Here is a 23,477-nt window from a genome sequence, read left to right as displayed (position 1 = left end):
TGAATAGCCTTATATTTTTTATTAAAGTAAAATTAACTTCCAATATTATATTAGTTTCAGGTGTACAACATAGTGATTCGATATTTTTATGCTTACTAAATGTTCACCACTATAAGTCTAATTACCATCTGTTACCAAAGTTGTCACAATATTATGAACTATATTCCTTATGCTGTACATTATGCGCCCATGATTTATTTATTTTATAACTAGAAGTCTGTAACTCTCTTAGAACCCTTGCCCTATTTCACCCATCTCCCCATTCCTTCCCCTCTAGCAACCACCAGTTTGTTCTCTGTATCTATGAGTCTGTTTCTGTTTTATCTTTGTTCAATTGTTGTGTTTTAGATTCCATATAAGTGAAATCATAAGGTATTTGTCTTTCTCTGTCTGACATTTCATTTAGCATAATACCCTCTAGGTCCATCCATGTTGTCACAAATGGCAAGATTTCATTCTTTTTATGGCTCAATAATGTTCCACTCTGTGTGTGTGTGTGTGTGTGTGTGTGTGTGTGTGTGTGTATACCACATCTTCTTTATCCATTAATCTAGTGATAGACACTTAGTCTGCTTACATATCTTGGCTATTGTAAATAATGCTACAATGAACATTGGGGTGCATTTATTTTTTTCCAATCAGTGTTTTTGTTTTCTTTGGATAAATACCCATAAACGGAATTGCTGGATCATAAAGTAGTTCTATTTTTAATTTTTTGAGGAAACTCCGTATTTTTTTCCATAGTGGATGTACCAAATTACATTTCTACCAACAGTGCACAAGGGTTCCCTTTTCTCCACATCCTCACCAACACTTGTTACTTATCTTTTAGATAGTAGCCATTCTGACAGGTGTGAGATGATACCTCACTGTGTTTTTTATTTGCATTTGCCTGATGACTAGTGATGTTGAGCCTCTTTTCATATACCTGTTAGCCATCTGTATGTCTCCTTCGGAAATATGTCTATTCAGATCCTCTGCCCATTTTTTAAATTTGCTTGGGTTTTTTTAGGTTGTTATTGTTGAGTTGAATGAGTTCTTTATATATTTTGGATATTAACCCCTTATCAGACATATCATTTGCAAATATCTTCTCCCATTCAGTAGGTTGTCATAGATTAATATAAGCATGGGTTCACTTTTGGCTCTCTATTCTGTTTCTTTGTGTGAAAGACACATCTGTGTCTGTTTTTTTGCCATACCATACTGTTTTGATTATTAAAGCTTGGCAATATAGTTTGAAATCAGGGAGCATAATACCTCCAGCTTTGTTCTTCTTTCTCAAAATTGCTTTGGCTATTTGGGGTCTGTTTTGGTTTCATATAAATTTTAGGATTGTTTGGTCCCGATCTGTTGAAAAATGCCTTTGGTATTTCAATAGGGATTGCACTGAATCTGTAGATGCCTTGGGTAATATGGTCATTTTAACAATATTCATGCTTCCAATGCATGAGCCTGGTATATCTTTCCATCTGTTTGCATCATCTTCAAATTCTTTCATCAATGTCTTATAGTTTTCTGAGTACACATCTTTACCTCCTTAGGTAGGTATTTTGTTCTTTTTGCTGCAGTTGTAAAGGGGACTGTTTTCTAATTTCTCCTTCTGATATTTTGTTATTAGTGTATAGAAATGCAACAGATTTCTGTATGTTAACTTTGTAGGTTGCAATTTTACTGAATTAATTTATTATTTCTAATAGTTTTTTGGTGGAGTCTTTAGGGTTTCTATATATCAGATCATCATCTGCAAACAGTGACAATTTTACTTCTTCCTTTCTTATTTGGATGGTTTTTATTTCTTTTTCTTCTCTGATTGCTGTGACCAGGACTTCCAATCGTATGTTGAATAAAAGTGTCAAGAGTGGGCTTCCTTGTCTTTTTCCTGATCTTAGAGGAAATGATTTCCATTTTTGACCATTGAGTATGATGTGTGCTGTGGTTTTGTCATAAATGGCCTCTATTATTTTGAGATATGTTCCCTCTATGCCCACTTTGTTGAGAGTTTTTACTATAAGTGGATGTTGAATTTTGTCAAATGATTTTTCTGCATCTATTGAAATTATCATATGATTTTTATCATCTTGTTAATGTGGTGTATCACACTGATTGATTTGCAGATACTGAACCATCCTTGCATTCCTGGAATAAATTCCACTTGGTCATGGAGTATGATCCTTTTAATGTATTATTGAATTCAATTTGCTAATATTTTGTTAAGGATTTTTGCATCTATGTTCATTAGGGATATTGCCCTGTAATTTTCTTTTTTTGTAGTGTCTTTGTCTGGTTTTGGCAATGCTGGCCTTGTAGAATGAGTTCAGAAGCATTCCTTCCTCTTCAATTTTTTGTAGTAGTTTTAGAAAGATACGTGTTGACTCTTCTTTAAATGTTTAGTAGAATTCACTTGTGAAGCCATCTGATCCTGGGATTTTTTTTGTTGGGAGCTTTTGGATTACTGATTCAATTTCATTGCTTGTTTTTTGGTTTTTAATTTATTTATTCTATTTATTTATTTTTGGCTGCATTGGGTCTTCATTGCTGGGCGCGGGCTTTCTCTAGTTGCAGAGAGTGGGGGCTACTCTTCGTTGTGGTGTGCGGGCTTCTTATTGTGGTGGCTTCTCTTGTTGCAGAGCACAGGCTCTAGGTGTACAGGCTTCAGTAGTTGTGGCTCGCGGGCTCAGTAGTTGTGGCTCGTGGGATCTAGAGTGCAGGCTCAGTAGTTGTGGTGCATGGGCTTACTTGCTCTGTGGCGTGTGGGATCTTCCCCGACCAGAGCTCGAACCCGTGTCCCCTGCACTGACAGGCAGACTCTTAACCACTGCACCACCAGGGAAGTCCCAATTTCATTACTTGTAATTGGTCCATTACTTGTAATTGATCTTCCCCGACCAGGGCTCGAACCCATGTCCCCTGCACTGACAGGCAGACTCTTAACCACTGCACCACCAGGGAAGCCCCAATTTCATTACTTGTAATTGGTCTGTTCAGATTTTCAATTTCTTCCTGATTCAGTCTTGGAAGATTGTATGTTTCTAGGAATTTAGCTTTCTTCTGGACTGTCCAACTTGTTGGCATGTAATTGCTTACAGTAGTCCCATGATTCTTTGTATTTCTGTAGTATCAGTTGTAATTTCTCCTTTCAGTTCTGAATCTATTTAATCCCTCTCTCTCTCTCGATAAGTGTGGCTAAAAGTTTATTTTTTAATCTTTTCAAAGAACCAGGTCTTAGTTTCATATATCTTTTCTATTATTTCTTAGTCTCTATTTCTGATCTTTATTATTGCCTTCATTCTATTAATTTTGCAGCTTTGTTTCTTCTTTTTCTATTCCTTTAGGTGTAAAGTCCAGTTGTTTATTCGAGATTTTTCTTGTTTCTTGAGGTAGGTCTGTATCAGTAGGAACTTCCATCTGAGAACTGCTTTTGCTGTGTCCCATAGATTTTGGAAAAGTGTGTTTCCACTTTTATTTATCGCAAGGTATTTTTTAATTTCCCCTTTGATTTCTTCATTGATTCATTGGTTGTTTAGCAGCATGTTATTTAGTCTCCACGTATTTGTGGGGTTTACAGTTTTCTTCTTGTAAGTGATTTCCAGTTTGATATCATTGTGGTCAGAAAAGATGCTTGATATGATTTCAGTCTTCTTAAATTTTTTGAGACTTGTTTTGTGGGCCTAACGTGTTCTATCCTGGAGAACATATCATGTGCACTCGAAAAGAATGTGTATTCAGCAGTTTGGGGATGGAATGTTCTGTATATTCCATCTAGTATAATGTGTCATTTAAGGACAATTTTCCTTATTGGATAAGTAGATGATCTCTCCATTGATGTAAGTGGGGTGTTAAAACTCCCCTACTATTATTGTATTATTGTCAATTTCTCTCTTTATGTTTGTTAATATCTGCTGTATATATTTAGGTGCTCCTGTATTAGGTGCATATATGTTTACAAATATTATATCCCCTTCTTGTATTGATCCTTTATTATTATATAATGTCCTTCTTTGTCTTTTATTGTAGACTTTGTTTTAAAGTCTACCTTGTCTGAAATGAGTATTGCTACCCCAAATTTCTGTTCATTTCCATTTGCATGGAATATCTTTTTCCAACTCCTCACTTTCAGTCTCTGTGTGTCTTTAAATGTGAAGAGAGTCTCTTGTAGGCAGTATACAGATGGGTCTTCTTTTTTTATTCATTCAGCCACCCTACATCTTTTGATTGGAACATTCAGTCCATTTACATTTAAAGTAATTATTGATAGGCGTGTACTTTTTGCCATCTTGTTAACTGTTTTCTGGTAGTTTTCATAGTTCTTCCCTGTTATTTTCTTTTCTTGGTCTCTTCCCTTTCTATTTGATGATTTTCTTTATTGTTATTTTTGGGTTCCTGTCTCTTCATTTTTGTGTATCTATTGTAGGTTTTTGGTTTGTGGTTACCATGAAGTTCCTAAATATTGACTTATATGTATAGTTGTTTATTTTAAGCTGATAGTCCTTAACTTTGAATGCATTCTAAAAGCACCTAAAGTTTTACTCCATCACCGCCACAACGTTTTGTTTTTGATGTCTTATTTTATATCATTTAATTTTGAGTATCCCTTAACTACTTACTGTAGTTATAGTTGATTTTAGTACTTTTGTCATTTAACCTTCAAACTAGCTTTTTAAGTGGCTGGTCCATTCCCTTTACTGTATACTTGCCTTTACCAGTGAGAGTTTTTCTTTCATATATTTTCTTTCTTTTTTAACATCTTTATTGGAATATAATTCATATATTTTCTTATTTCTACTTATGGCCTTTTCTTTTTTACTTAAAGAAGACCCTTTAACAAATAGCTTAAAAATGCAACTTACCAAAACTAATACAAAAAGTGAATATCTGAGTAACTTTATATTTATCAATGAAACTTAATATACTACCAAAAACTCTCAAGAAAACCTAAGCCTAAGATGGTTTCACTAGTAAATTCTATCAAACATTTAAGGAAGAAATAACATCAATCTTAAACTCTTTCAGAACACAAAGGATAAAGGCACATTTTCCAACTTGTTTTATGAGATCAGCATAACCCTGATACCAAAGACCTTATAAGATATGAATACAAAAATTATTCACAAAATATCAGTAAATCAAACATAACAATACATAAATCCATCATGAAAAAGTAGGGTTTAATCCTAGGAATACAAAGTTTCTTTAGCATTCAGAGACCAATCAGTGTAACCCACCATATTTAGGTAATAAAGAAAAACATATGACTATCTCAACTGATGCAAAGAAAGCATCTGACAAAATTCAATACCTATTCATTATGAAAAAAATGTTTTTAACTCTCAGTAAACTGGGAACAAAAGAGAGTTTGTTTAATTCGATTGCAGATATCTGTGAAAAACCTACAACTAATTAATTCTTAATGGTGAAACACTAAACACATTTTCCCTAATAATAGAAAGAAAGTAAGGTTTTCTGCTCTTGCCAATTCTATTGTATTGGAGGTCTTTGCCAGTTCAATAAGGGAAGAAAAAGAAACAGAAGGCACATAGACTGAAAAAGAAGAACTATATATACCCCTATTTGCACGTGGCATGATCATTTGTATAGAAAATCCTAAGGAATCAACTATAGGAACAAACCTTCTAGATCTAATACATGAGTTTAACTAGGTTACTCGTAAACTAACGTGTGAGATTAACTAAGTCAATATATTAAAATCAATAGTATGTCTATATTGGGAAAGTGGAATTAAAAAATAATCTTGGGGACTTCCCTGGTGGTCCAGTGGCTAAGATTCTGTGCTCCCAATGCAGGGGGCCCGGGTTCGATCCCTGGTCAGGGAACTAGATCCCACATGCTGCAACTAAAGATCCCACACGTCACAATGAAGATCCCACATGCTGCAATGAAGATCCAGCATGCTGCAATGAAAATCCAGCGTGCTGCAACTAAGACCCTGTGCAGCCAAATAAATGAGTAAATAAATAAATAAATAATCTCATTTACAATACCATCAAAAGCATAAAGTATTTGGAATAAATTTCATAAAAGACATGTAAGCCCTATACTCTACAGGGCTTACATGTCTTTTATGAAAACAACAGAACATTGCAAAGATAAATTAATGAAGACCTAAATAAATGGAGATATATACTACATTTATGGATTTAAATTCAACATTTTTTAGCTGTCAATTCTCCCCACAGTGGTCTCCCTACAATTCAATGTCAATAGGCTCCTTTTAGAAATTGGCAGGAAAATTCTAAAATGCATATGTAAAGGCAAAGGATCTGGAATAGCCAAAGCAATCTTGGGAAAGTAGAACAAAGCTGGAGCACTTACACTACCTGACTTCAAGGTTTATTACAAAATTATAGTAATTAAGACAGTATGGTATCTATATAAGGGTAGACAAATAGATCCATACAACAGACTAGAAAGTCCAGAAATAGACCCACAGTTAAGTGATCAACTGGTTTTGACAAAGGTGTTAGATAAATTCAATGGCGAAAAGCTAGTCTCTACAACAAATGTTGCTGGAACTACTAACACCCTGCCCTCACACCACACAAAAATTAATTTGAGATATCTCATTGACCTAAACATAAAAACAAAATTACCAAGCTTTTAGAAGACAATATAGGAGAATATCTTACAATCTGAGGCTAGATGAGCAATAACCATAGAAGAAAAATAACAAAAATTAACAAATTAGATTTCATCAAAATTAAAACTTCTGCTCATCAAAAGACACCATTAAGAAAATGGGTAGTCAAGACTTTTATTAAAAATATATAATGGGGGGGACTTCCCTGGTGGCGCAGTGGTTGAGAATCTGCCTGCCAATGCAGGGGACATGGGTTCGATCCCTGGTCTGGGAAGATCCCACATGCCACGGAGCAACTGGGCCCGTGAGCCATAACTACTGAGCCTGCACGTCTGGAGCCTGTGCTCTGCAACAAGAGAGGCCGCGATAGTGAGAGGCCCACGCACCACGATTAAGAGTGGCCCCCGCTCGCCGCAACTAGAGAAAGCCCTTGCACAGAAACGAAGACCCAACACAGCCAAAAATAAATAAATAAATTTATTTTTTTAAAAAAAAGAATATATAATGGGAAATTCCCTGGTGGTCCAGTGGTTAGGACTCCACACACTCACTGCCAAGGGCCCAGGTTTAATCCCTGGTCAGGGAACTAAGATTCCATAAGCTACGTGGTGTGGCAAAATGAAATGAAATGAAATAAAATAAAATAAAATAAACTCCTACAATTTGATAATAAAAACAAACACAATTTTTTAAATGGGCAAAAGACTTGAATAGACACTTCACAATGGAAGTCACACAAATGGCCAATAAGCACACGAAAAAGTGCTCGATATCATTATTCACCAGTCAAGTGAATACTGAAACCACAAAGAGATATCACTCCATACCATTACAATTGTTCAAAAGTTAAAAGACTGACAACACCAAATATTAGCAAAAATGTGGAGCAACTGGAACTCTCATACATTCTTGATGAGAATCCAAAATGATCCAAACACCTTGGAAAAATATTTGCCCATTTCTTATAAAGTTAAACATGCTCATTTGACCAAGAAATTCTACTATTATTTACTCAAGAAAAGTGAAAATATAGGTTACAAAAAGACTTGTGTAACAATGTTAATCACAGCTCTATTTAAAATAGACAAAAACTGGAAACAGTCCAAATGTTCAACAGGTGAATCAATAAACAAAATGTAGTATAACCATAAAATGGAATGCCACCCAGCAATAAAAACAGTAAAAGAAGTACATACTATTTCAATCCATTAATGTGAAGTTCTAGAAAGTCATAACTAATTTACGTGAAAAGTGTATATCATATGATTCCACTTGTATGAAATTCTGGACAGGTGAAACTAATATATGATAGAAGAAAAAGAAGAAGGAGGAGAAGAAGAAAGAAGAAGAAGAAGGAGAAGGAGAAGGAGAAGAAGAAGAAGGAGGGGGAAGAGGAGGAAGAGGAGGAAGAGAAGGAGAAGAAAAGTGGTGCCTCTTTGAGGGGCAGGTGACTGGGAAAGATCACTACAGGGACTTACGGGATGAGGAAAATCTTGATAGAGTGTAGTTCCTCTTCCAGGGGGTTGGAAATGTTCTATATCTTGATAGGAGTATACTCACTTTTTAAATTGTACATTTAAGATTTGTACATTTCAACATAGGTACATTTTTCCTTAAAAATGTTTACAATTGTTATTATAATTGAAGGGGATTAGGGAGAGTTAGAGATGAAACAAGAATGCCAGGATGCTGAGAGTTGCTGTGTGGTGTATATATGAAGGTTCATTATATTATGGTGATTATTTTGTATATGTTTGAGATTTTTCATAATAAAAAGTTTAAAATAAATAAATAAACATAACAAACTCACTGCCAACAACTGTCAACTCATGGCCAATCTAGTTTTATTTTCAACCCCTTCAACTTCCTTTCCTTCCAGTATGATTTTGCAGCTCCTTATTGAGCCCCTGCTCTGTTGCCAGGCCCTGGGCTGGGGTCCACGTAAAGAGCAACAAAAAGGACAGACCAAGTCCTGCTGCCAAGGCATTCAGGAGGATAACAGGAGGAGAACAGGCAAACCATGAATGAATAAGGCAATTTCAGATAGTGAGGTTACTATGACAATAAAAACTAGTTATGGCAGAGAGTGACTTGGTGGGTGGGCCAGGAGCAGTTCTTTATTGGGTGGTCAAGGAACGCCTCTCTGAGAGAGTGATATTTGAGCCAAGATGAATGAGGAGGAAAAGTAGCCATGGAAAGGATCCTCATTCAAAGCCAAGGCCCTGGGGTGGGTCTGAGCAGGATATGTTGAGTGACAGAGAGAAGGCTGGCAAGACAGGAGCAGTATGAGTATAGGTAGGTGAGACAAGGTGAGGTCTGCGGTGGGGCAGTGACCAGCCACATGGGGCCCTGGAGAGCAGGGCAAGGAGCTTGTGTTCCAAGTGCAACGAGGAGCTTGCAGAGGACACTCCATGTCCCCCCAAATGATTTACATTTTAAGAATGTCACTTTGTCTGCCCTGTGAAGAATGGACTGGGAGAAAGGAAGCAGGAAAAGAATGTAGGAGCCAAGGTAGGGATGCAGGCAAAAGAAGAGAGGATGGCCAAGGTGTGAGGAGAAGTGGGCAGAGTCGTGATCTGCCTCTGATTGGGAGCCCGCAGAGCTTGTGGGTGGAGTGGCTACAAGGGGTGGGAAGCAGCAGCAGCAATGGCTCTTTGGTGGGGGAAGTCAAGGGTGCTACCTGGGCCCCACGGCGTCTGAGAAAATAAGTTGTGATGCAAGTAGTGGTGCTGACGAGGCATCTGGTTATAGGAGTGAGGTGTTCAGAGCAGATAGAAGGAAACAGCTGAAGGAAAGTGTGCTGGGGGCCAGGGGAGTACGTACACATGCATATACAGTGCGTTTCTCCTCTTCTGCTTTACCGGCTAGTGAAACAAAAAAAATCTAGAAGCAGATGCAACTTTATTTTAAAAAAACTTATATAGATAAGCTGACATTTCACCTATGCCACGGGGTTGTGAGGATGACGTGAATTAATACAAGACACTTTAAAAAGTGCCTGGCACATATGCAGTGTTCAGTGCATATTTTTTTAAACTTCAATTCCAGTAGAAAAAGACTAGTTTAGCTAGTAAGGGATCTTTGCATAACTTGCTGTGCATCTGGAAAAAATTCCAGTTATATGTTCTACCTCATACTTAAGTGAAAATACATTTCATACGGTTTAAAGATGTACATGGAAGAGAGACTTCCCTGGTGGCGCAGTGGTTGAGAATCCATCTGCCAATGCAGGGTACATGGGTTCAAGCCCTGGTCCAGGAGGATACCACATGTCATGGAGCAACTAAGCCCCACGACTACTGAGCCTGCGCTCTAGAGGCCATGAGCCACAACTACTGAGCCCACGTGCCACAACTACTGAGGTCCGTGCACCTAGAACCCGTGCTCGGCAACAAGAGAAGCCACCACACTGAGAAGACCGTGCACTGCAACGAAGAGTAGCCCCTGATCGCCGCAACTAGAGAAAGCCCACACGCAGTAACGAAGACCCAGCGCAGCCAAAAATAAATAAATAAAATAAATAAATTTATTTTAAAAAAAGAGATGTATATGGAAGAAACCAAACTAGAAAAGCATGAGAAAAACATTTGGATGAATAGTCAGTTGTCTAGCTTCAGCATAAATGAGGCCCTTTAACACTATACAGAAAACCCAGACCCAATCGTGCAGATTTTGACCACATACAAAATCTTGTGTGGCAAAAATGCTATAAACCTTGCCAAGGATAAGAGTTAAGTGAGGAAACATTGCGTCATAAATGACAAGCAGAGGACGAATTTCACCAAAATACAAAGATTCCTAGAAATTGATAAACAACCCAGTGACGATTTCTTTTCACAAAAGAAAATGCAAACCATCAAGAAATAAATGAATAGAGGCTTTATCTCACTGGTATTTAAGCGAACTAATGACCTTCGCCTTTTCACTCATCCAGTTTGACCCAGTTCTCTCACATATTGATGCTGGGAGTGTGAATTGCTACAACCTTTTTTGAATGCTCTAGCAAATTAAAATATGGATATCATTCCACTCAGTGATTTCTCTTTTAGGAATTCAGACAAAAGAAATAAAAAGCATTAGCATATACAAGATATTTGCTGGTATACTAGTTGAACTAGCAAAGAACTGAAAAAAAATTGAATGTTCATCAATAGGAAAATAAATTATGGTTCATTACATTTTGTAATATTGTCAGCTATTAAAAAGTACATGTGAGAACTGTGTATACTGGAGAGATGTTTGTGGCCTGTTGTTAAGGAAAAAGGCAAGTTATATCGTAAAGGACTAACATTCTATTTTTGGTTTTTGGTTTTTGTGTATGTCTTGGTTTTTTGTTGTTGTTGTTTGTGTGGTGATGGCGATTGGGGATATTTATACATTCATACAAGTGCTTACATGTGTAAGGTCATAGAAGGAGAAGAGACCCAACTGCTAATGTTGATCACCTCACAGAAGCAGGATGGAAAGGTGGGAAGAGCAGACGTAATAACTTCTCTTCTGAAAAATTAAAATATGTCTATATAGGAGTAAATATATAGTTTCTCTTTACAAACTTTTGCATCATTTGACTCCTTCCTGAACTTAAAAATGAAGGATAAATAAGGGTTTAGTATCCAGAATATATTTTTTTTCCTTTTTTTTTCAGAATATATTTTTTAAAAACTCTAACAACTCAACAACAAAAGGCAAATAATCCAATTTAAACATGGGCAAAGAAGTGGAACAGACATTTCTTCAAAGATATACAAATTGCCAACAACACATGAAAAGATGCTTAACATCATTAGCCATTAGACAAATGCAAATCAAAACCACAAAGAGATGCTACTTCACACTACTAGGATGGTTAGAATTAAAAAACCAGAAAATGAGTGTTGGTGAGGATGTGGAGAAACTGGAATCCTTGTTAAAAATGGAATTACAGTATAACCCAGCAATTTCACTGCTAGGTATAAATCCAAAAGAATAGAAAACAGATACAGTAGCAAATACATGTTCAAGTTCATAGCAGCATTATTCACAATAGCCAAAAGGTAGAAACAACTCACATGTCTATCAATGGATGAATGGATAAACAATACATGGTACATACATACAACGTAATATTACTCGGGCATAAAAAGATATGAAGTTCTGATATAGGCTGCAAAGTGGATGAACCTCAAAAACATTATACTAAATGGAAGAAGCCTCACACCAGAGATTCCACGTATGATTCCATTTATATGATATGTCCAGAATAGGTAAATCCATAGAGACAAAAAGCAGACTAGTGGTCGCCAGGGGCTGGGAGGGAGGGAAGAATGGGGAGTAACTGCTAATGGGGTACCGGTAGGCTGACAGAAATGTTTCCAAACTAGTAACAGTGGTGTTTGCACAACACTGCCATTGTACTAAACATCGCTGAGTTGTTCACCTAAAATTGGTTAACGTTATGTCATCTGAATTTCAGTTGACGGAAGTTAGGAAGGAAGCTCGAGGCCTCGCTTCTCCCAGCTGCCCCCCGCGGACCGCACTTCCGCCCGCCGCGGCCCAAGTCAGTACCCCAGCCCGCAAATTTAGAGGGCGACGGGGGCTGATGAAATGACAACCAGGGGTATGGTAAAGGAGGCTACCAGACAAAGACGGAGAGGCGGGCGGCACCCTCGGCTCCTGACGCTGCCACCCCTGCCCAGTCAAGCTGCTCCACCCAGACTATCGTCTGAGGTGATCGCCACCTCGCCCGCGGGGACGGGGTGGGACCCGGGGGGCGGGGCCAACGGCAGGGGGAGGGTCGCCTGCGCGCCGGACCGGACGCGAAGGCACCGGAACCCTTCAGCCTAGGGCACCTGTTTCCGGAGGGAGCTCTTATCCCGACGTCAAAGTCCGCCACGTTGGGAATCCGGTTTCCGGAGTCTCTTTTTGTGACCGGGTCTCAGCGGTGCAGAGGTGGCGGTGGCTATGAGGCAGAAGCACTACCTTGAGACTGCGGCGCGGAAACTACAAGATAGCTGCCCGGGCCAGGCCCGCTATCTCCTGTAAGAGAGGGAGGGAGGGGGAGCGGGAGGCTAGCCGCTAGGGGGTGTTTCCTTGTCCCTTATGAGTCTCTTTCTCTTTTGCAGCTGGGCCTACAGTTCGTCACACGGTAGGGAGGACGCCCGTTGGTTGTGGGTCAGGCTGTCGTCGCCCCGCTCGCCTTCATTCCCCACAACGCTCAGGATGATCCAAAAGAATCAGATCGACCCACTGCCATAATAAACCCCCTCGAGAGGCTTCTCAGTTTCGTAAAAAAATCCAAATTCCTTAACGTGCCTTATCTTGCCTGACCTATTAGCGGCATTTGACGCATTGATCAGTCTACTCGAAATAGTTTCCTCACTTGGCTTCCGGACCATCACAAAGTTCACCTCCTACCTCTTTAGCCAGTACTTCTGTTTTGCTGGTTTCTTCTAATTTCCCCAACTTACAAATGTTGGAGTGTCCCAGGACTCATCCCTTGGACGTTTTTTCTAGCTACACTCAATTCCTTGGTGACAGTTTTTCATCCACTCTCATGGCCTTTAAATTCTGCATACTGAGGACTTACAAATTTATATCCCCAGTCCAGACCACTCCCGCGAATCCTAGACTCATTCAGATACGTTGACAACTTTTTTTGAATATTATGCTAGGCGAAAATTCAAGCTTTATCCCCCAACACGACAACCCGCCTCCTCCAATTATTCCCATTTCAGTAAATGGTAACCCCATCCTTAAGAATTAGCCCCCAAACCTAGGAGCCACTCTTGACTCACTAACAGCCTTCCTCCCCAAGCCAGTACGCCAGAAATCCCACTGGCTTTAAAATCTATCCAATATCTAGCCACTTCTCTCCACATCCAACTTACCACCGTGGTCCAAGCCATCAGTTTCTCTCCTGGATTATTGGCAATAGCTCCCATGCATTTCTACAGTCCATTCTCAATCCAGCAGCCAACGTGAGCCTAATAGAAACCTAAGCTAGATCATGTCACTTCTGTGCTACCAACTCTGAAATAACTGCCCATCTCAGAGTAAAAGTGAAAATCTTTTAAAGGGACTTCATGGCCCTATGTCATAGGTCTGCATTACCTCTCCGACCTGCTCTCCCTTTTGTTCACTGAACTCCAACCACTGCCAGGCCCCTGTGCTGTTTCACAGCCTTTGCACCTGCCCTTCCTTCTACCTGGAAATCTTACCTCACATATCTCCTTGGATTCTTCCTTCACTTCCTTCTGGTCTCTTGCAAATGTCACCCCACAAAGCCTTCACTGGCTGCCCTATTTAAGATTATAGCAGCTCCATCGCTATGCCCCATTCTCCTTTTCCTGTATTTCTTTTTTCTCCCCAGCACTTAACATTTGGCATTGTTGTATTCATTGTCTCTCTGCATGAATTGTCCTTTGTTCTCTGTGGTATTTCCCACACCCAGAACAGTGCTTGGCACTTAACTGTCACTCAGTAAATATGAATGAATTTTACATTTGGCAGAGCTAAGTTACGAACATGGTCTTTGGCTTTTTGTAGTGCTGTCTATCCCTAGCACTTAACACAGGGCTCACCAATAAGTATTTATTGAATAACAGATAGTGTGCCCACCTTCCTTTTCAGCAGCATCACCTTCACACCTCACCTTTCCCGAAATAACCATGCTTGCTTTTTCACTGTACTTGTACCTGAAAGCCCGTTACCAATAATAGATGCCATTTCCAAATACAGATAAGAGTTTACAGTCACCTGTGATGACTTTTTCCAAGCCTGTTGGAAGTGTTTCTGGCTAGTCTATGCAGAGTTTAATAATTTTCAGGGCGTTTTAATCATATTCTGTTGCAGTTTTTACCAATCTTATCTTTATTTGTTTAGGGCTCCCCAAGAGCGTGAGTTCTGTAAAGGTAGCAACTCCTTTACTTCCATGTTTATGTCTCCACAGCCTAGCATGGTAGATGGTCAGTGAATGCTTTCTTGACTGCATAAAGGTCCTGGGGCAAGTCTGTTGTCCTGTTACCTTGTACTGCAGACAAAGCCCAGCTCACAACCACAGAATTGTGCTAATTGTTTTAAAAAGAAAAGTCACAATATAATTTGTTATTTTGTGATAAATGTGTTTGTAAAATTGATGAGAAATACAGCCTTTTTTACTTGGTAGCAAGTAATGAACAATGTAGCAAAGGGTGGGGACTTACCTATCTGTTGCTAAAAGGAGTGAATGGATAGAATTATAGTGTTTTATAAAATAAATTATTGCTGATTTATGCTTTTGTAAATTCTCATATTTTGAGTGTGCTTAAGGAAAATGTATATTTGCTTGTATTAAATAATATACTCTTTTGCATTTATAATATTGATAGTTTACAGTAACAAAATATTCTGTTTGCTGACTCGTGAGTTTCATTTGTATAATTTTAGATGATAAAAGCACTTTTGAAGGAACATGTCCATACTGTTTCCAGTTGCTGGTTCAGGATAAGTCTCGAGTACGTCTCAAACCCAAACCCAAATTGACACCCAAAATACAGAAACTTCTTAATCGAGAAGCAAGAAATTATACACTCAGTTTTAAAGAAGCAAAAATTTTGAAAAAGTACAAAGACTCCACAAGTGTATTGGTAAGATTTCAATTCCAGTATGTATAAGTAAACCAGAATTTTCTTTTCTTTCACTTAAGATGAGGTTAAGAATTAGCCTGAATATAACTCAGAGGTTTGTAGTAGTATATTTAGATTGTCAAAATATATACATAGGATTTCTTTCTAGTGATTCCTGTTTCATCAAGAGTACAGCTTATTTTTGTTTTTCACAATTACCTAAAACCAAACATCGTGAACTCTCAATTGCCCAGATCTTATTGCTGAGCACAATTATTTTCACAAAGTTGAGAATTTCTTGAGCTCACCAGTGTGACTTCACCTGAACTGCAGTTACCACTAAATTATTTTTTCAGCTAATGGTTCCTTTCTTCGAACAACAGTATGTATTAGGTATACATAAAGCTCTTGCCTTATGTATTAGGTACCAGTGTTACTTCTTCAGTCACCTCCGCTCCATGTCAGAGTATGTATTTAAGTTTATGCCCAACAAAGGTAAGTGCATCTTATGTTCATTCATCAAACATTTATTGAGGATCTATCTTATGCCAGACAATGCTGTGTATTGGGGATGTTAAGTGCAATAAAACAACCAAAAGCAAATTACTCTGGTTTACTGTATAGAGACCAGTATCAGATACACTTTATCTGCATGTTTTGTGTTAACATTCATCAACTATTCGAGTGCTTGCTTACTACCAGGCACTGTGCTGGGCATTCTGGACATTATGACAGATTATGTCTGGCCCAAGACTACAGTTGGTAATAACTTAGATTGGAACTGCCATATTTAGGAGTTTACCATAATTGGACAGGTAAATGAATTTTGCTATGTCATAAAATTGATTGTTTATAGAAAGCATAAAGTAACCTAAATAGACCTCTATAAATGCATTTTTACCTGCTCATGAACATCAGAGTACTTCTCAGCTAAACTAGTTTCTGTTAATTTTGTTGAGGCCTGGGCTGAATCCTGTGCCTTGTGAGTCAGATATGTAGAAGAAAGGCATTTAGCTATAAAATGAACCATGTGTTGAAAAATGAATCCTGAAAAGAAAGTCAACCTCTATCGCTAATGAAGTAAAGAAGTATGAGAATGTGAGGATTCATTTGATTGGTTTTATAAATTGCTTTAGACCTGTATTTACAGAATAAAGGTTTGAAGGAGTCAATTAAATTTTCAGTGATATTTTGCCATGTTGTATTGGGAAAAGGCTTGGAGTTTGTCTGCAAAAAAATGCTAAATGTCTACTATTGTTATAAAGAACAACTTTCCGGATGTTAAAGGGTATCATTCCCAGTCTCCTCCATTCCCTGCCGAACACGGTTTTACACTGAGAAAGTAAAGACTTTATCATCTTTAAAAAGGTGTTTTAAATTATATACAAATGTTTAGCCATTAACTTTTTATTGAAGATTTTCTTTTAAGTTTGTGTCTTGTCTGATTCCTGCTGCTAGTTTACAAGCTTGCTGAGGGCAGCCTTTGTTACTCACCCTGTAGTACCTGGTGTAGTCCCTTATGTATATGAATTTAATGAGCATGCAGTTTATTGGATTAAATTATAAGAGAAATCAGACCCACTATTTCTTCTTTTTATGGCAGGTGATTACTTGTAAAACATGCAACAGAACAGTTAAACATCATGGTAAAAGTAGAAGCTTTCTGTCAACATTGAAGAGCAATCCTACCACTCCTGCAAGTAAACTCAGCCTAAAGACCCCAGAGAGAAAGACTCTAAGTTCTGCAAAACTAAATCATGATATGTCTGGTTCCAAAGCCAAGAGCCCAGCATTGATTTTCAGGTATATTAATCCATTAAGCTATTTAAATTACCAGTGTTAACCCATGAGTTCTAATTTCTCTGTTAATACACTCCCTGAAATTGCCATGCAGTTGAGGAAGTCATCACTGCACTGACTTCCAGGTGTATTCCTCTACTTCCAGTCTCTCCCTGGACCTGTTCCCAGCTGCCTATTAAATATATCCATTTCCCACCCCTACATGTCCCCACAGGTAACTACTCAAACCTGCCCATCCTCCTAAGTTCTTTATTCTGTAAATGAACATGCCCTTCTAGACATTCTGACCTGAAATGGTGAGTATAGTTGACAATCCTGCTTGCTCAGTCTTGGTCCAGTTAGTCGCCAGTTTCTACCCATCCTGCTTCCAAGGTGTCTGCAGCTATTCTTTCCTTTTTCTCCCTGCTGCTGCTATCTGTTCAGGTCATTATTCACTCTTTGCCAGGACTACTACAATAATTCCCTGAGTCTTCCAGCTCCTAGTTTCAAGCCCTTTTAGTCTGATATTTTTTATTTTTATTTTTTATATATTTATTTGTTTACTTATCTTTCACCGTGTTGGGTCTTCGTTGCTGCATGCAGGCTTTCTCTAGTTGTGGCGAGCAGGGGCTACTCTTCGTTGTGGTGTGTGGGCTTCTCCTTGCAGTGGCTTCTCTTGTTCTGGAGCATGGGCTCTAGGCTCACGGGGTTGCTTCTCTTGTTGCGGAGCACGGGTGCTGGGCATGAGGCCTTCAGTAGTTGTGGCACATGGGCTCAGTAGTTGTGGCTCATGGGCTGTAGAGTGCAGGCTCAGTAGTTGTGGCATGTGGGCTCAATAGTTGTGGCACGTGGGCTCTAGAGCGCAGGCTCCGTAGTTGTGGCACACGGGCTTAGTTGCTCCACGGCATGTGGGATCTTCCTAGACCAGGGCACGAACTCGTGTCCCCTGCATCGGCAGGCGGACTCTCAACCATTGCGCCACCAGGGAAGCCCCGACAGGCGGATTCTTAACCACCGTGCCACCAGGAAGTCCAAAAGCACAGTTCTGATTAGAAGCTTTAGCACCTCACTCTGTAGCATATGGAACAAATACTCCAGCATGGATTTCCAGCCCCCACTACCTGGCACCAATCTGTCTGCCTCTCTTACTTGCCTTAATTCATCTTATGTGTCAGCAAAACTGAAGCACTCAGTTTACTTTCCTGCTCTAAACCTTTGTTCTTGCTGTTCCTGTATCAGAAATTCCTGTGGCAATCTAACTGAATAGGGATTTGTGAAATGATACTAAGTTAACTGTGTGACTGGGCACATGTTTTATTTTTAATAATCCTCAATACACTCTTCACTATGCTAATCAATAAATTTAGCTCCATAGAAACTGTGAAAGGAATTTTTAAACATTTTGTTACAAAAGAGTCTGGTAGTTTCTTGAAAATCAATAACAAAATTCAGCAGGAACTGGATTATTTGTTTTTACTGAATTGAGGTTTTTTTATATTGGGTTTGACATTTAAAATTTCAAGTCCAGTTTTCTCTATATTCCTAGTTATTTTGATGTTTGGTACAATAGGAATTCATCATGGAAGTTTCTACTTTATTGGACATGTGCAGATAAAAGAACATTTTGCATATTTAAAATAATTCAATTGCATTTAGACCAGACTCCTTCTTAGATATATGCAGGAAAGAGAAAGCTATTTCACATTTGTCATGGATGGGGAGTCAGAAAAGGGATGAGACTGACAAACCCCAAATATTGTTTGGGGGGATGAACACAATTAGAAGGAAGGAAATAGAACGAGGCATAAATACACACATACCAGATGGGGAATCATCTATTCAGTGGATATTTTTAGAGGGCGTCCTCTGTGCTTGGCACTGTTAAAAAGCACTGGAATATACAGTTAGTTGTACAAAGTGTCTGCCCCATGGAGCTTATATTGTAGGGGCGAAAATACAATGGAATGGTACCTATATGTGTAGGTTGATATTCTTCACTTTTGAGAAAGAAATGGGTCTTGAGCTGTGAAGAAAAAATATGTTTTTAAAGTCCTTGCTTAGAACTGTCATGAGTCTTGGTGTCAGACTTACAAGGAACTCAGACCTGATGACACTTTGCCTTTAGCTTTCTCTTTCAGGTGGTGAAAGAAGCTTCCAGAACCCTCATTATACCTCCTAAATGTTGCCTGTAGCCTGTTTAGTGAGGAGATTTTTAAATAAAATTGGAATGACTTTGCTGGGTACAGCCACTGCTCATATATGGCCATAATTATGGAAGAGTAGAAAACGATTCTAGTAGCAGGTATCTAGGCTAAGAAGGAAGAACTGTTGTTTGTCAGTATACCTAAGTGTGGCTTTATGTTTCTTTTCAGAAGAGCTAAATCTGGACAGTCAACACCCATTTGCTCCTCAAAGAATGTGAGCAAAACAAAGAAACACTTCTCTCAACTAAAAATGTTGCTTAGTCAGAGTGAATCCGAAAAGAATCCAAAGGTGGACTTCAGAAATTTCTTGTCTTCTTTGTAAAGGATGGACTATGAAAATAAGAAATGTTTAATGTAATTTCTGAAACTAAAGTTAGTCAGAAAACCTACTTTTAAAGAACTTATTTATTCTTAAAATACATGGAAACTAGGGTTCAAGAGCAAACTTTTCTTGGCATTCTTCAGTGTTTATGGAGAAAATACCTCATTAGAATGAAAAACTGAAACCTGCCTACCTCACCAGGTGATTGTGAGGATCAAAAATATATGAAAGGTCCTTGTAAGTAGTAAAGATATATATGGAATTGAGTGGTTATATTATTATTTTCTCCTCCCTTAAGTTTTCATTATGTCATTTTATTTCATAAGGAAATTGAGATCTTTATGAGAGGTGTGCTTACTCCTTTCTAGGTGTCTGTAACCTTATTGATAATTCAGAAAAACAATAAAGTATAATATTTCACCATAAGTGGCATTTCATTTGCTCTGGTGAAGACTTATTTTTAGGTCTAAAATTTATATCAGAACATAACATGGGAAGACAGAGTCAAGATGGTGGAGTAGGAGGACGCAGAGTCCGTGTCTCCTCACAACTAGGGCACCTACCAGATGCTGGTGGGGGACCTCGACACCCAAGGGTATGGGAGGAACCCCCAAAAGATAAGGCAGAACATGGGCGGGGGAGCGAGGGGGGAGGAGAGGTGGAGGTGGAATGGGACTGGCACCCCTGAGGGGTGGCGGTAGGGGAGGGGTTCCCACGCCTCAAGAGGCCCACTCACTGTGAGGGGATCAGCAGGGATGCGGAGAGACCCTCGGGGATTCAGAGGATCGGAGGGGAGCACAGCTAGCATTTCCCCTGCCCACTTGGGCCCCAGGGAACCTGCTGGGGTCATGGGCCTTGTCTTCCACCCTCCAGGGCCCCCTCTGGCTGTGTGGGGGCATTGGAGGATGGGGGAGGAAGAGTAGAGGTGAATGGGGACGGACCCTTGGGGGTATGAGGATTGGGGGGGAATGTAGCTATCATTTCCCGCACCCACTTGGGCCCTGGCGAGCCTGCTGAGGTCCTGGCCCTGATACTCTGCACTCTGAGGCCGGCAGCACTCCAGGGCCCCATCCAGCTGCGCTGAGCCTAAGCCCCGCCCCCCACTTGGGCCTTTTCTGGCCCCGTGGGACCTGAGCATAGGCCCCAGCCCCCTGCCTAAACCCCACCCTTGCCTAAGCCTCACACCCTGCCTAAGCCAAGGCCTTTTCTGGCCTTTTTTTTTTTTTTTGCTATTTTGGTTCTGTTTTCTCTTCCAGTTGTTGTTTCATTTATACCTTTATTGTTTCTAATATATCTGTTAGTTTTCTAATTTTATTTCTTATTCTTTGTTATTGTTATGTGCCATGTTGGTTTTTTTTTTTTTTTTTTTTTTTGCTGCGTGGCTTGTGGGATCTTGATTCACAGGTCAGGGGTCAGGCCTGAGCTCCTGTGGTGGGAGCACTGAGTCTGAACCTCTGGACTAACAGACAACCTCAGACCCCAGGGAATATTCCTTGGAGTCAGGTCTCCCAGAGTTCCTCATCTGTGCACCAAGACCCAGCTTTACCCAACTGCCTGCAAACTCCAGTGCTGGAAGCCTCATTCCAAACAACCAGTAAGACAGGAACACAGTCTCACCCATCAAAAAAAATGAGATGACAAAAAAATATACTACAGATGAAGGAGCAAGGTTAAAAACCTACAAGACCAAATAAATGAAGAGGAAATAGGCAAACTACCTGAAAAAGAGTTCAGAGTAATGATAGGAAAGATGATCCAAAATCTCGGAAATAGAATGGAGGCACAGACTGAGAAAATACAAGAAATGTTCAACAAAGACCTAGAAGAACTAAAGAACAAACAAACAGAGATGAACAACACAATAACTGAAATGAAAAACACACTAGAAGGAATCAACAGGATTATAACAGGCAGAAGAACAAATAAGTGAGCTGGAAGATAGAATGGTGGAAGTAACTGCCAAGGAGCAGAGTAAAGAAAAAAGAATGGAAAACAGTCTCAGAGACCTCTGGGACAACACTAAACTCACCAACATTCAAATAACAGGGGTCCCAGAAGAAGAAGAGAAATAGAAAGAGTCTGAGGAAATATTCAAAGAGATTATAGTTGAAAACTTCCCTAAATTGGGAAAGGAAATAGCCACCCAAGTCCAGGAAGCACAGAGAGTCTCATACAGGATAAACCCTAGGAGAAACACACCAAGACACATATTAACCAAACTAACAAAAATTAAATTCAAAGAAAAAATATTTTAAAAGCAGCAAGGGAAAAGCAAAAAATAACATATAAGGGAATCCCCATAAGGTTATCAGCTGATTTTTCAGTAGAAACTCTGCAAGCCAAGAGGGAGGGGCAGGGCATATTTAAAGTGATGAAAGGGAAAAACCTACAACCAAGATTAGTCTTCCCAGCAAGGATCTCATTCAGGTTTGATAGAGAAATCAAAAGCTTTACAGATAGGCAAAAGCTAAGAGAATTCAGCACCACCAAACCAACTTTACAACAAATGCTAAAGGAACTTCTCTAGGCAGGAAATACAAGAGAAGAAAAAGACCTACAAAAACAAACCCAAGACAATTACGAAAATGGTAATAGGAACATACATATCGATAATTACCTCAAATGTAAATAACTTAAATGCTCCAACCAAAAGACACAGACTGGCTGAATGCATACAAAAATAAGACCCATATATATGCTGTGTACAAGAGACCAGACCTAGGGACACATACAGACTGAAAGTCAGGGGATGGAAAAAGATATTCTATGCAAACGGGAATCACAAGAAAGCTGGAGTAGCAATACTCATATCAGATAAAATAGACTTTAAAATAAAGCCTGTTACAAGAGATAAGGAAGGACACTACCTAATGATCAAGGGATCAATCCAAAAGAAGATATAACAATTATAAATATTTATGCACCCAAAATAGGAGCACCTCAATACATAAGGAAAGTGCTAACAGCTATAAAAGGGGAAATCGACAGTAACACAATAATAGTGGGGGACCTTAACATCCCACTTACACCAACAGACAGATCATCCAAACAGAAAACTAGTAAGGAAACACAAGCTTGAAATGACACAATAGACCAGATAGATTTAATTGATATTTATAAGACATTCCACCCAAAAGTGGCAGAATACACTTTCTCCTCAAGTGCACACAGCACATTCTCCAGGATAGATCACATCTTGGGTCACAAATCAATCCTCGGAAAATTTAAGAAAATTGAAATCGTATCAAGTATCTTTTCTGACCACAACGCTATGAGATTAGAAATCAATTACAGGAAAAAAAACTGTAAAAACCCCCACAAACACATGGAGGCTAGACAATGTGCTGCTAAATAACCAAGAGATCACTGAAGAAATCAAAGAGGAAATAAAAAAATACCTAGAAACAAATGACAGTGAAAACACGACAACCCAAGACCTGTGGCATGCAGCAAAAGCAGTTCTAAGAGGGAAGTTTATAGCAATTCAATCTCACCTCAAGAAACAAGAAAAATCTCAAAACAATCTAATCTTACACCTAAAGCACCTAGAAAAAGAACAAAAACAAAAAACCCCAAAGTCAGTAAAAGGAAAGAAATCATAAAGATCAGAGCAGAAATAAATGAAATAGAAATGGAGAAAAAAATAGCAAAGATCAATAAAACTAAAAGCTGGTTCTTTGAGAAGATAAACAAAATTGGTAAACCTTAGGCCAGACTCATCAAGAAAAAACAGGAGAGGACGCAAATCAATAAAATTAGAAATGAGAAAGGAGAAATTACAACTGACAATGCAGAAATAGAAAGGATCATAAGAAACTACTACAGGCAACTACGTGGCAATAAAATGGACAACCTGGAAGAAATTGACAAATTCTTAGAAAAGTACAACTTTCCAAGACTGAATCAGGAAGAATTAGAAAATATAAACGGACAAATCACAAGTAATGAAATTGAAACTGTGATTAAAAATCTTCCAACAAACAAAAGTCTAG

The 23,477-nt window shown here is 39.0% G+C and overlaps 1 protein-coding gene across 1 annotated transcript; it reads left to right on the top strand.

Moving 5' to 3' along the window:
• The first annotated feature begins 12,467 nt into the window (after positions 1–12,467).
• On the top strand, positions 12,468–19,905 carry C13H18orf21 (chromosome 13 C18orf21 homolog). Its single transcript, XM_030876542.2, has 5 exons — positions 12,468–12,615; positions 12,700–12,722; positions 15,002–15,201; positions 16,784–16,983; positions 19,332–19,905. Exons 1-5 carry the CDS (start codon positions 12,539–12,541, stop codon positions 19,483–19,485), a joined length of 654 nt encoding a protein of 217 aa, XP_030732402.1. The 5' UTR covers positions 12,468–12,538; the 3' UTR covers positions 19,486–19,905.
• Positions 19,906–23,477: the final 3,572 nt, after the last annotated feature.

Source organism: Globicephala melas, chromosome 13 (genome assembly GCF_963455315.2).
Source record: "Globicephala melas chromosome 13, mGloMel1.2, whole genome shotgun sequence".
Classification (NCBI taxonomy): domain Eukaryota; kingdom Metazoa; phylum Chordata; class Mammalia; order Artiodactyla; family Delphinidae; genus Globicephala; species Globicephala melas.
This window is presented reverse-complemented; position numbering and strand designations above follow the sequence as displayed.

Bases quoted from the DNA above. Each gene is read 5' to 3' on its own strand.
- C13H18orf21 (XM_030876542.2), top strand. From the start codon at position 12,539: ATGAGGCAGAAGCACTACCTTGAGACTGCGGCGCGGAAACTACAAGAT. The intron at 12,616-12,699 runs GTAAGAGAGGGA...TCTCTTTTGCAG, and splicing joins GGCCAGGCCCGCTATCTCCT to CTGGGCCTACAGTTCGTCAC. The intron at 12,723-15,001 runs GTAGGGAGGACG...GTATAATTTTAG, and splicing joins GGCCTACAGTTCGTCACACG to ATGATAAAAGCACTTTTGAA.